A 13172-nucleotide genomic window follows, 5' to 3' on the forward strand; every position below is an offset into this window, starting at 1 on the left:
CTGCTCTGTGGGTCGACTTGACATATCGAGGGAAAAAAGAACTCCAAATAAAAAACAAGCACTGTCCGTTAATACTCGTAAGAAACCGTTTTGTTACATCTGTACTTCCGTGTGTTAATTTTTTCTTCCACCCAGGTTATGTTGTTGAGCTTTCTCTTGGCTTTAATGTTTCTCCGGCTGCTTGCTGCCACCTACCTCCACTGGTTTTTCGCTTTGTTCGAGACCCAAGTGGTTTGCTCGGTTAGATTTTTTTCATATATTCTGCTTTAATTCTTACAGCTCCTGCGACGTCGAAAACTAAGAACCTTGCCTTAACTGTTAAATCCGGTTCGGTAAATTCATCTGAAAAATTCGAGATTTAAAGTTTGATTCATGTTAGGTGGTTAGCTGAACCAATCAAAACTTTGATGTGACGGAACTTGTTTAACTCAACTAAGTTTCAGTAATCCAGCTAGTGCCAGGTTAATTGAAAGCAAAGCAAAGCAAAAGCAAAAACAAAAAAATGCCATGAAGTTCTTCTGTGAGTAGTTATCAAAACTGCTTTCTTCTACTGTCTAGGTCTCATTGGTTGGCTTGGTGTTTTTGATCCAATGGAGCATACTTGGAATGTTCTTGCTGTGCTCCCTCTGAATGCCCAGATAATTTTTTTGCAAAAAAATGGTGGAAGGGAAAGTTTATGTCAGAGCATAACAGAGACATTCAAGTTATTTATACATGTTGTAGTGAAAACCCCATCATATTTAAGCTAGATCAGCCAAAGATGGTCTGGCGATAGATGAAAACCCCTTGATGCTATGACACTTTTTGCCATCTCATTCGAGAACTGACCTCCATGGAATGACGAGAAACAACGTTATTTCGTGATTGTTATTTTTTAGATTTATTTTAGATATATTCGTATCAAATTTATTCAAAAATTAAAAAAAAATAAAATTAAAAAGAATTTAATTAAAAATATGATTAGATTGTAATGTCAAATCTACTGAACACCTTCTTTTTTCTTGTTGAAATCTTTCGGGACAAAAAATTGAATCGGAAACCTAATACAATCTTTAATTTTTTAAATCTTTTTCTTGATGATAATTTGTTTTCTAGAGAGAGAGAAAGCTAATTTGAGGATTTGAAAAAACCTTAATACAATCAAAGATTTGTTTAAATGATATACCATGAGTGTTTGTCTAATAGTATAATATTATTATATATGGGGTAGGCTAAATTAGATGTTCTTCTTCTTCTTCTCCTTTTCTATATAATAATTAAAAATATATATATCTTAAGCGGTAGTCATGTTTCATGCTGTCTTCTTGAGTTAAAATTAGTGGGTGACAACTTGGTAAGTTATATTCAAGACTCCCCCACTTTATATTAAGCAAAATTTGGATAACGACTAGATAAGTATAGACAACTTTAGATAAGTGTTTTAGTTTTTGTTTTTCTCTGGATCTTGTGCCCCCTTCTGTTAAAACAACAACAAAAACAACGTGCTAAGTGATATATCATTCTCAATTATTCTTATATATACGATTTCATAGATTTTTTTTTCTGATTTTATAAATCCATCTAAAATTACCAACATGAACAAGTTTATTCTATTCTATTTTGTATTGCTGTGTCCATATATAATTTTTAGTGAATGACTAGATGTGAGCTCGTTCTACGCCACAGGACTGTATTTTTTTTTTTTTTTATAATTGATAATGTTTAGGTATCTCAAAAATATATATTTTTTTTAAATCTATGACTGGAGCTATAGCCGTGACTATGTCAAATATGTTAGTTTTATTTTAATAAGATAATAAAACAAAAATAGAGAACAATAATAAACATATTATTTAAAAAAAAAAATCACAATAACTTAAAAAAAAAACTTTAAAAGGATGAAAAAAAAAAAAAATGATTGGAGACAATCCAAATTAACATGATAGACACGTAAACTTGGTAATAAGAGACGAGCCAAATTTAGATAACTTGCTAAACTTATAGTTCATGCCACGAGATTAGAATAACTTGATATAAAATAAATCAAATAAAATCACAAAGTCTACATAATGAGAAACAAATTGAAAAAAAAAAATATTATAAATTTAGATTGAATGATAAAATTAAAAATCAATAAAAAATTATATAAAAAATTTTAAAAAAATAATTAAAGTGGATAAAACAACATATAATAATTAAAATTGAAATATGAAATAAAAAACGAACACGCGTTAGTTAGTGAAGGAGAAGGCATTGAGATGATTCGACCACTATACTTCGCTTGAATACCGCAACAACAACCAAAGCGCCGACATGTGCAGCACATACACATCAATCACTTTTTTCAATAATATTTATTATAAAGTAAATAGTAATATGCCCCCGAGCCCACTTAATTGGGAAAAAAAAAAAAAAAAAAAACAAGGTGAAACGTCTAAAATCTCACTATCAAAGTTAAAGTTTTTTTTTAAGTGCAAGGGAATCCCAATATTTTCAATATTTTTTTGTTCAGAAAAATTAAGTATTTTTACTGCACATAAAATAAAATAAAAATCTCATCACCCGAGCATCCCGGCCAACTTTTTAAACTTTACTGATTGTAGAAAAGGTGGAACAACTTCTAATTCAATATGACAATTATTTAAAGGGCTTGTTTGGGAGTGTTTTTTTAAAAATATTTTAAATTTTTTTTTATTTTTTTTACTTTAAATTAATATGTTGTTGATGTTTTTAAATCATTTTAATATGTTGATCTCAAAAATAATTTTTTAAAAAATAAAAAAAAATTATTTACATGCTTTTCACTTTAAAAAAATAATAATTTACATTTTCAAACACTTTAAAAAAAAAGGACAATAAAATACACTAATTGTCATGAAGACCTCAACTATACGGGCAAGCACTAGGATGATCATTCGTTGGCTGTACCGTTTATGATTTGTCTATACTCTAAAGTTTTGTTTTCATGTCTTGCCATTTCCTGATTTGGTGACGAAAAAGGGTAGCAGAAAATTAAATCTCAAGAGCGTTTTTTCTATCGATTTAGTATATTCTAAATGCTTATCATAAAATTATAAACTTTTTTTTTTATATAAAAAGGCAAACTTTGTTGATCATTAGGTCTATTTTACACGTCACTTGCACCAAGAGAAAAAAAAAAAAAAAAAACCTCCCCTTCACCTGGACAAGATATTGCAATATTATTCGTCTGTTCCTAGCTTTCAGGCCTTCCTCACATTCTCTCAAGATTCAGATGTATGACCCTTTCTATTAATGTCCCTCACGAGTCACGGGTCCTCTCCCTCCTTTTCCTCACCTTTCCCCTGCCTCTTCACCCCTCTCTGTTTATCCTCTTCCCTCTTTCCTTTCCTACATGTAGACTCCCCTTCCACGAGAACACAAAACATTCTCCATGTTTCTGGATTCTTGATCTGAATGAAGATCCAGACTTCTGTTATATCGACCATCAGAACCATAAACAACACTTGTTATGTTCTTCTTCACTTGCTTCTGCTGTCTTCTCATCCCAGAGTTTTTCTCTACTTTTCTTGTACGCGGGTTTCATGCTTCTGTGAGATAGTTATTGGCCACGAGATTCTTCGATCTCCTCTAATGTCTTCCCAAGTTTGCTAATGTGTGGGGGCAACTCTTTTAGCATACGCGACCCGGTGTTCATGCTCTGCATCCACGAGTGAGAAAGGATAAAAGTCCCGGTAAGAGTAATGCTGGCTCTTTAATTTGCTTTAGTTTCTTACCCATTCTGCTTGTTTTCATTTGGAAGTATTTTGCTCCTCGTCTTTATAATTACAATATCAAGGTTTTCTTTTGATGCAATCGATATTCACAAGAAATTTATATCACCATGAATTAGGATAAAATAAAATTTATTTATAATTAAATTTGAATTGATATTTGAACAATCTCTCAATCGGAATAAAATAATAATCTTATATTAATTAAAAAGCAAAGTAATTAATTTTTTTATCTTTTTACATTTCCCCTTCCCTTGATTCTTCCTTATATTAGTGTTTTTATAAATTGGACTTTGTAAGTTTACAATGTTATTCTTTTTCTCTAGAAATATTCTTGATTCTTTTTTAATGTTTTTCCTTTACTTTTTTCTCTTTCTCTCACCTTTACTTTTTTTTTTATTTTTCTATTTTACTTCTGCCCAGTCTGCAGCATATAAAAGAAAAAAAAAAAACAGATTTTTATTTTTATTTTTAATGGCAAATAATTATTTTATCCTTAATGAGTCCTTTTGTTTCTATTTGACGGTCCTTATATTTTTTGTTAACACTACCAAGCTCCATTCATTTTAAAATTTTAATCATATTTTATTCAATATATTTTAAGGTCCCCTATAAAATTTCAACTCAATTTGATGATCAGATTGAAAATTACATCCTATAACATAAAATTGATCAAATTGTGATTTTTTATCAAAATTTTGAATTTCTTTAAAAATTCTGAAATTTAAGCAAAGCTAAAGCATCATATTGTAAAATTTCTGAATTTTCTAATAACCCAATTTTAAAATTATAAATTTGTTTTTTTTTACATAAAATTAGTTAATTTATGATTTTTCGCTCAAAAAATTTACAGATATCTTCAGTAACCTCATGTTCAATATAAAATCATGATAAAATATACTAAGAGCTCCCCTTTCATTTTAATCCATCAATACATGGCATGGTCATTTACTGCACATAAGCCTTCAACAGTAAATTAATCGTTGCACCTAAACCTTCATCAATATTTTAATATATTGATAGATTAAAATCTTGACCATGATAATGTTTATGGGCTCCATCTTTGTACGAGAGGGAGAATGCAATTTTTGATGCGCGGAAAAATTACTCCTTAAAATTTCTCACCTGCACGAATTTCACTTTGACGAGTTTATGTTAGAGCTGGTGAGGTATAAATTTAAGTAACTGTCGAGAAATCTTAGTACAATCAAAGCTTAAGAAATATTCTACCTTTCTTTAGTGTTGTGACATTGAAAAAAATATACGATCAATATCAACCAATCATTAAAAGAAAAGGAATTTAAATATTGATGAAGCTTTGAGGATTTTTTTTCATGTTTTAAAGTTTGGGGAAAAATATATGAAACTTTGAGAAAAGGAATTAAAAGTTTTTCTTAAAAAAATTTCATACAGAATTTGTGTCTTTATATAAAATTTGATAAAAAGAAGAAGAAGAAGAAGAATACGATGAAGGAAAAAAAAGTCATAAACATAAAAAACATATATTTCCTTGCTATATCATCAATTTTATAAAATAAATCAACAATGAACAAAAAACTAAAGATACAAAATATTATTATTTTTTAAAGTGTTTTTTATTTAAAAATACATTAAAATAATATATATTTTTTTATTTTTTAAAAATCATATCTGATATCAGCATATCAAAATAATTTGAAAAACACCAAAAAAATATTAAATTAAAGTTAAAAAATAAAATTTTTATTTTTTTTTAAAAAATACTTTTAAAATATAAAATCAAACATTTAAATGCCAACAAACACGTATTAATATAAAATCTCTCACTTTGGTTTCAACTAACCTCTCCTTCCACGACATTATAAAAAAGAACATTAAAAACATTACATTCCGACAACAACCGGAGACCGACTACATACAATAACATGAAAGCAAGGAAAAAGAACTTGATTCTAGTTTCATTAGAATATTTACCTTTAATTCTAAAAATTGTTATAAAAACAAAAACAATAAAAACTAGATAAATAAACCACTGATGCAAGCACGGTGTATGACTATTCTCTGAAGCAAGAGAGGTGGGATAGGACATAAATATTTGAAAATGAAGAAAGGTTAAAATATCATTGTGTAATTTAAGGTGCGTTCATTGATGGACAAAAAAACAAAAGCATCTTTAAAACTGCTACACACTCCTAAAAACATCACAAATGTAATCTGTTATTACGTTGTTGTTAACAGCCCTGGAAGAATAGAAACCAGCTGCGGTCCTAGATTTTTCTGTTTTTTTGTTTTTATATTTTAAAAATATTTTTTGAAAGTTTTAAAAAAATTAATTTAATATATTTTTTTTATATTTTTAGATCATTTTAATATAATAATATTAAAAATATATTTTTTAATATCTTTTTAAATAAAAAATATTTTAAAAAAATAGTTATTATATTTTTACTGTTAAAAAAAACAAAAAGAAAGCACGGAAAGCGTGGGTCAAAATTACTATAAGGGATTTTTTTTTATTAATGTGAGTGTCTGGGTCAGCTTGCACGCATCTCAACTAATCTCACGGGCCCTGAAATTAACAATTATATAAAACTTCTAGTGACTATCATATAAACAACTTATGGTTTGAGCCTGAAATCACATAGAAAATAAAACTTTTAATTCTAAATTTTTACTATTAAACCATCACCAAGATGGTATATACGAGGGTTTCTTTAATATAAAGAAAAGTTGAAAGAGAAGGATGACCAATCTTTTCCTCGAAAAAACATCCAATTAATTTCCTGACTCGCTTTTAAAAACTATGAAATATCCACGTGCTTCCACGTATCATATCTGCTCCTCATACCAAAGTCCCAGGACCCAGGCCTTAAATTTCCAAGTTGCCTCAGGGACCTCGCTTTTTCGGTTTTTCCACAAGGTGGGTCAAGTGTTCCAGGGTATGGTATTGATATTGAATTTGTTTTTCTTTTTTTCTTTTTACATATTATTTTTAAATATTATAATGAGTTTATATTAAAAATATAATTTTAATATTAAAAAAACATTTATTTAAAAAACAATCACCGACATGGCCTTCCTCGACACAATCATACAATCACAGGAAAAAAAAGTTTAGACAGGGACATATAACCTTCTCTTTGGTCTCGTACGCTTAGGATTTAAAGGAAATATTCGAGCCACCATACCTTGAATCTTTCTTGCGGCAAAATCTCAAGTTGACATTCCCAGAACGAGGAGAGAAAATAATAGAGCCATGCAGGAGAAGAAATACAAACAAATTTAGACTGTCACATTTATTCATTTTTAATAACTATAAACTCAATTTAAATGATGCATTTAGATGGAAATGCCATGTCAAGATAAAATAAAAAATATATATTTTCGGTCACGGAAGCTGCATCTAATCTAATCTGTTACAGCCACCATATTTCATTAGGAGGCATGGCTCATGGTTTTGTTTCCTTCTTTCTTTAACCTCTTATCAGTCCCAGTCCATACACTAATTTTAAATTGAATTCCCACTCTATTTTTTTCTATCAATTTGGCCTCCCGTGTATCTTAAATCTTCAACTGGGTCCTCCGTCAAAATCCATTATATTATTAATTTATTATTATTATTATTATTATTATTATTTCATAAAAACGGAGAGCAGAAAGCTCTACAGAGAAACACCGTGCTCTACACCCAAAGGATGGGTTACCCACGTATGCCTTCAAGCATGATCTTAATGTTTTCCGTCTAAAGTGATAATTAATGTCATTTTTTAAGGGGAAAAATAAAATAAAAACGAATCCCTAAAACCCGAAAAAAACCCCGAAGACAACCCATTTGAATAACGAAGCCCGGTGGAGCCTAATAGCATGATAAAAATATCCTCAATAAGCTGCCAAACCTAGACGTCTCTCTCTCTCTCTCTCTCTCTCTCTCTCTCTATTCTCTCCTGCTCTTGCCCTTTTCATATTCCAACAATCCGATACTTGTGAACCAAGCAGAACTCGGTTGCATTGCCAGACAAGCCATAGAGACAGAGACAAGAACATGGAAGACAGTTTGCTACCGAGAGAGGCTGACGAGAAAGGGCAAGGTATTATTGGTCCATCTCCAACCACAACATGGGGTATATTCATTCAAGAAGTGAAAAGACTTGGTTACATAGCGGGACCTATGGTGGCTGTGATTCTAACACAGTACTCCTTGCAAGTAATATCCATGATGATGGTTGGTCACCTTGGTGAGCTTGCCCTCTCTAGTGCCGCCATGGCTCTATCTCTTTCTGGTGTCACCGGTTTCAGTCTCATGGTATTTAATCCTTCTCTTTTCTTTAATTATTATTAATGATATACGCTGCTTGTGCTTGAGTTTGATTGCAGCCAGTCTCTGTCTGTTTCTTATCTAATCGCAGTATTTTTATTTACAATACATGCCCATTTCACTAGTCTTAATTTTAAAAACAGTATGCTGCCTGCCTGCTTCCCTCTGTATTTTTGTACACGTCCTCTTCTTTTCTTTGTTCAGCGCACTAAAATTTGTCTCATCCGGCGACTTTTATCTGACAATATTTTAGTTAAATGATTGAGCAATGGTTACACCTTACAATCAAGAACTAGGTACGAAATAGCTTGTGTGACGAAATGGTTATCACTAGCGAGTTAATTGGTTAGTCAGAATGTGTTATAACTAAAGAAATTGAGACAATGAGAGAAGAATGCTGTAGGAAGTAATTTAGTTAGTCCCCATAACGTCAAAAAAGAAAAAGAAAAAGAAAAAGAAAGATTAATTAGTTCTCCCATTTTTTTTTCAAAAGAAGAGGAAAATCCAACCATGTTGATAAGTACGAACTTTCGCAATGGGGGTAATATATAGTTAACTGTAACAAATCACATCTCAGCTGACAATGCGCTATTATTTGTCATTTTCATGTTCTACATCTGACAAAATAGGAACTTATCACCCTAATGATCTTTGCAGTAGGGTTCTAAATTTTCTTTTGCTTATTGAATTGTTGCTGGTTTTCTTTTTAATTCATGGCTATGATGATTACAAACGGTTGCTTTCAATGACTATGACGCCCCCCACCCCCTCTGGAATCATGTTAGGAAGCAATATTAGAAAAACGTCGGAGTCGACATCGCAAGTGATCAAGTCAGAATCAAGTTGCGGTTTTCTTTTTGTTACTCTATCTTATGGGTTATGACGATAAAAGCAAGAGTTCTAGCAGACCAGCTTACTAGTCAAATGCCTTGATGAAAACATATATTTAATATAGCATTTGATTTCAATAATAATAAAAAAATTTGTCCTTTAGCTGGAAGTTTGTCTTTGCAACTTTACGATCATGATCAAGCAGGCCCCAGAATAAATAAAATTAGGAGAGAGAGAATCAGAAAGAGAACAACCAAATTTGGTTTTGCCTTCATTAATTTCATCTAGAGTGGGCCTATATATATGGCTTGCACGGTAACGAATTTTGTTGCATCAATTTAAGGTGGAACAACGACCCAGCAGCTTGGAATAGTGGAAGCTAAGTGGCCTTACCACCTTAACATTACCTAATTATTAATATTCCCGCTAATTATGTTCTAAATTATGGTGAACAGTACTGTGTCATACAGGAAGTATATATGAAAGTAAAGAGTGATGTTTGCTAATTACTGTTAAGAATCAACAAGGTAGCTACCATTGTTTTAAATCCGTAGAAACATGCGTGAAAGATGAAAACAAAAGGGATGGATAATTTGCGGGGAAAAAAAGAAGAAGTCTTTGTTGTTTTGTTAAAGCTGAATCGTGCTTCTAATTGACCATAACATGTAATTTGTACATGATACTACACAGATGGGGATGGCAAGTGCATTGGAAACTCTATGCGGGCAGGCTTATGGAGCTAAGCAGTATAAAAAACTTGGAACTCAAACTTATACAGCAATTTTCTGTCTAAACCTAGTCTGTATCCCTCTATCTGTCATATGGATCTACATGGGAAAGATACTCCATTTCACTGGTCAAGATCCTGCAATTTCGCATGAAGCCGGAAAGTTTACAGTGTGGCTTGTTCCTGCGCTCTTTGCTTATGCAACTCTTCAGCCACTTATTAGGTATTTTCAGACACAAAGTTTTATCATGCCCATGCTCATTAGCTCTTGTGCCACTCTTTGTTTCCATATACCTCTCTGCTGGGCCTTAGTATACAAGTCTGGGCTAAAAAATGTGGGATCTGCGGTAGCAATGGGTATTTCATATTGGTTGAACGTAATCTTTCTTGGATTATACATAAAGTACTCTTCCGCCTGTGCAAAAACTCGTGTTCCAGTTTATAAGGAGTTATTCTACGGGGTCGGAGAGTTTTTCCGCTTCGCCATCCCATCTGCAGTAATGATCTGGTAATTTACTTGTAGACTAGGTTGTTTGTTGTTTTAATTTTAAGACATTACAGTCTTCGATGCATGAGATTATATTGATGCTTGCAGCCTGGAGTGGTGGTCATTTGAGCTGCTTATCTTGCTCTCAGGATTCTTACCAAATCCACAGCTTGAAACTTCAGTCCTATCCGTGTGGTATGGTCTCCTTCTCTATAATCTTCTTGACCCCAATCTGGTTTGGATCACTTGCAGAAAATCTGAAACATAATTGGAAAATTTATTTCTCAAATGGACTGAATTTATGTTGATTTATTGTCTACTTTTCTGCAGTCTCATGACTATTTCAACACTTTATGGAATACCATTTGGACTTGGTGCCGCAGCAAGGTCTTCCTACTGAGAGCTTTATATGTACAAGATATATTATTTTTACAATACTGATGTATCATGCTGATATCTCATATTTCCCTTTGTACAGCACCAGAGTCTCAAATGAACTAGGAGCTGGGAACCCACGAGCAGCGCGTTTAGCTGTCTATGCTGCGATGTTTCTTGCAGTTTCAGAGACAATTATAGTAACTTCAGCCCTTTTTGCCAGCAGGCGTGTTTTTGGCTATCTTTTCAGCAATGAAAAGGAAGTAATTAATTATGTCACAACGATGGCCCCTCTGGTTTGTCTGTCGGTTATAATGGACAGCTTACAAGGAGTACTTTCAGGTTAGACCTCTCTATCAACAAAGTATTTCTGTGCCATGGATAAGTTTTTGCACTGTTTTATAGATTCGAATGTCCCTTACTTCAGGGGTTGCAAGAGGGTGTGGATGGCAGCATATAGGGGCTTATATAAATCTCGGAGCCTTCTATCTTTGTGGGATTCCAGTTGCTGCCTTGTTGGCTTTCTGGTTAAATTTAGGAGGCATGGGCCTTTGGATTGGAATTCAAATCGGTGCCTTCACTCAAACAATTTTACTCTCTACTGTCACGGGCTGCACAAATTGGGAAAAACAGGTGTGTTATTCAATCTTGTACACTTGCATGGATTAGTCTTGCTTTGAATCTCCCCATTGTTGTTGATTAATCACAGACAAAAAACTGCTCGTGTGAAATGGCATTGTTTTTGACACGGTGCATAAATCTATGTTCTTATTTATTTATATTCTTTCTTATGACGATTGCATCTACTCTGTCTTCTGCTTCTTTATATCATGCTCTGCTGGTAATACATTTGTTCTTGGCGATTTTGTATTGCAGGCAAGAATGGCAAGGGAGAGGATTTTTGAAGGTCATGACCATGGATTAATGTGATTCGAGAGATATGACCAGTGATCTAGTTTTGCTATGTATTAGAGATTGTAAAAGGGAAAGTCTGATTAAGCTGATGAGGTTAGCAGTCGTTTTTCCATAATTTTTTTTATTCCAAAGCTTTTTTTTCTTTTTGTGTATCATGCAGACCATTTATCATGTATTTCAGGATGAGTGAGACAATCTAAGACAAAATGTTTTTTTTTTTTAATAAAAAAATAATTATAATTTCAGGGAAAAAAAAATTCTTCTTCCGGTTCCTTTTCCTTACTAGTTACCTAAAATGCAATGAATATTTCATGCTTTTCCATGCATTTAGTAACAGAAAGTTTACATGGAGAAATGGAGAGGATGTACCTTTTAACATTGAACTCCCTTTCTCACTCAAAACTCTCCAATACGTATTGTGTTTGAATGTTTTTGTAATATTTTGGACTTCCTTGAGGAACAAAATAAGTAAAGATGTTTTAAAAATAAGAAAGTGTAGCCACTATAGCTAGTTTAGTTGCTGAAGTCATTTATTTATTTATTTATTGTCGTGACCTGAAATTAAATTTTCAGTTCACACATACAATGAAATAGAGAAGGGAAAAAAGAAAAAAGGAGAGAGATCAGGATTGTTTTCCACCGTAACTAATGGCTCAGTAAGCATCCTAATACAAATATGTTTATTTATTTTTTGGTTAATTAAGCCATCCGTAAAACATCTTATGGACATGTGCTTTGTTTACAGATCCTGTGTCAAAATCCTATCGACGTTCCGAGGAGGAGAAACTCTGAGGTTACTCATTTGTTCTTTGGGTAGAGTGTGTGTGTACGTATACATATATCGTATTTTAATCCTCTACGTTTTCACCGTAAAATACTTTGTACATCGAGCAAATCAGCTTTAAGACTCGAGGCAAATCTTCAAGGTAGTATTTTGTGCAATTGCGTGGGACGAGATTGCTCTTAATCTTTGCCTAATTTCGTTTTAAGTTTTAAGTTGGAAATGATTTGGTGCTACTCGCTTTGCATTTTAATGATGGTTATCAAACCCAATTTAAAAGTTAATTCAGTCAAGACCGAGTCTCGGATTATATAAATTAACTCGGGTCAGGAGAAATTAAACAAGAATGAAAATCCATTACAAATCATTCTAGTATCCCCTCATGTTTAGATATAAAAAAGATAAATAATACAAATCCCTTCCACTAATCCATTTTGCTTAAAAGCTTAATAAAAAAAAAAGATAGAAAAGGATGATTTATACAAATACACAGCAGCACAACATGATTTATACAAATACAGATTACTACAACATGATGCATATAAATACATTTGTTTTTGGAAAATGTTCATACATCAACTTTGGAAAATGTTCGACAGAAAAAACTCTTTAGAAAGCATCTGCAATTGCATTACGAGTGTTAAACTACCAAAGATGGAGACGGGGAGGAGATACTTGCACCCCCCAGCCTTATAATCACACGCACATCAAACAGACGAACAACGAATCATGTTTTGAAAAACAACAGCAAACTTTCAATTTCAACACGGCGGCTGCAACCTTGTTTTGGTGGGAATTAGTCAGAGATGGATGGGAGAGACAGGGGAGATCCAGGTAAGAAGTTAAAGATATACGTGGAAGTTTTTACGTTTCTTCACTTGTTTCGAGAGTCAGTGAGGAGTGAGAAGAGATTTTTCGTGGGTTACCAAGGTTAATGCGAGCAAAGTAAAGCGAAGAGGGAGAATTTTGTTAGAGAAAATGGGGTAGACGGATGCAGAGAGGAAGAAGATATGTTGCTGAGGTGAGGTTTT

At 32.5% G+C, this 13172-nt stretch overlaps 1 protein-coding gene across 4 annotated transcripts; it reads left to right on the forward strand.

The window, feature by feature from the left end:
• The first annotated feature begins 3133 nt into the window (after positions 1 to 3133).
• On the forward strand, positions 3134 to 12327 carry LOC118057888 (protein DETOXIFICATION 12). Of its 4 annotated transcripts, XR_004689048.2 has the most exons (10): positions 3134 to 3692; positions 7707 to 8013; positions 9547 to 10091; positions 10179 to 10265; positions 10401 to 10457; positions 10549 to 10787; positions 10873 to 11078; positions 11322 to 11453; positions 11934 to 12016; positions 12106 to 12327. XR_004689048.2 is itself a non-coding variant. In XM_035070616.2 (7 exons), exons 1-7 carry the CDS (start codon positions 7753 to 7755, stop codon positions 11373 to 11375), a joined length of 1449 nt encoding a protein of 482 aa, XP_034926507.1. In that variant the 5' UTR covers positions 7380 to 7752; the 3' UTR covers positions 11376 to 11579. The 4 variants fall into 4 exon arrangements, 1 of the variants encoding a protein (XP_034926507.1); XR_004689047.2 differs by lacking the exon at positions 3134 to 3692 and having other exon boundaries at positions 7380 to 8013; XR_004689049.2 differs by lacking the exons at positions 3134 to 3692; positions 11934 to 12016 and having other exon boundaries at positions 7379 to 8013.
• The last annotated feature ends 845 nt before the right edge of the window (positions 12328 to 13172 follow it).

This window comes from Populus alba, chromosome 10, assembly GCF_005239225.2.
Source record: "Populus alba chromosome 10, ASM523922v2, whole genome shotgun sequence".
Classification (NCBI taxonomy): domain Eukaryota; kingdom Viridiplantae; phylum Streptophyta; class Magnoliopsida; order Malpighiales; family Salicaceae; genus Populus; species Populus alba.

What these genes read in the sequence shown, in the direction of transcription:
- LOC118057888 (XM_035070616.2), top strand. Translation starts at nt 7,753, where the DNA reads ATGGAAGACAGTTTGCTACCGAGAGAGGCTGACGAGAAAGGGCAAGGT. An exon ending in CTTACAAGGAGTACTTTCAG is followed by an intron (nt 10,788 to 10,872) that starts GTTAGACCTCTC and finishes CCCTTACTTCAG; the next exon opens with GGGTTGCAAGAGGGTGTGGA. An exon ending in GCACAAATTGGGAAAAACAG is followed by an intron (nt 11,079 to 11,321) that starts GTGTGTTATTCA and finishes TTTGTATTGCAG; the next exon opens with GCAAGAATGGCAAGGGAGAG.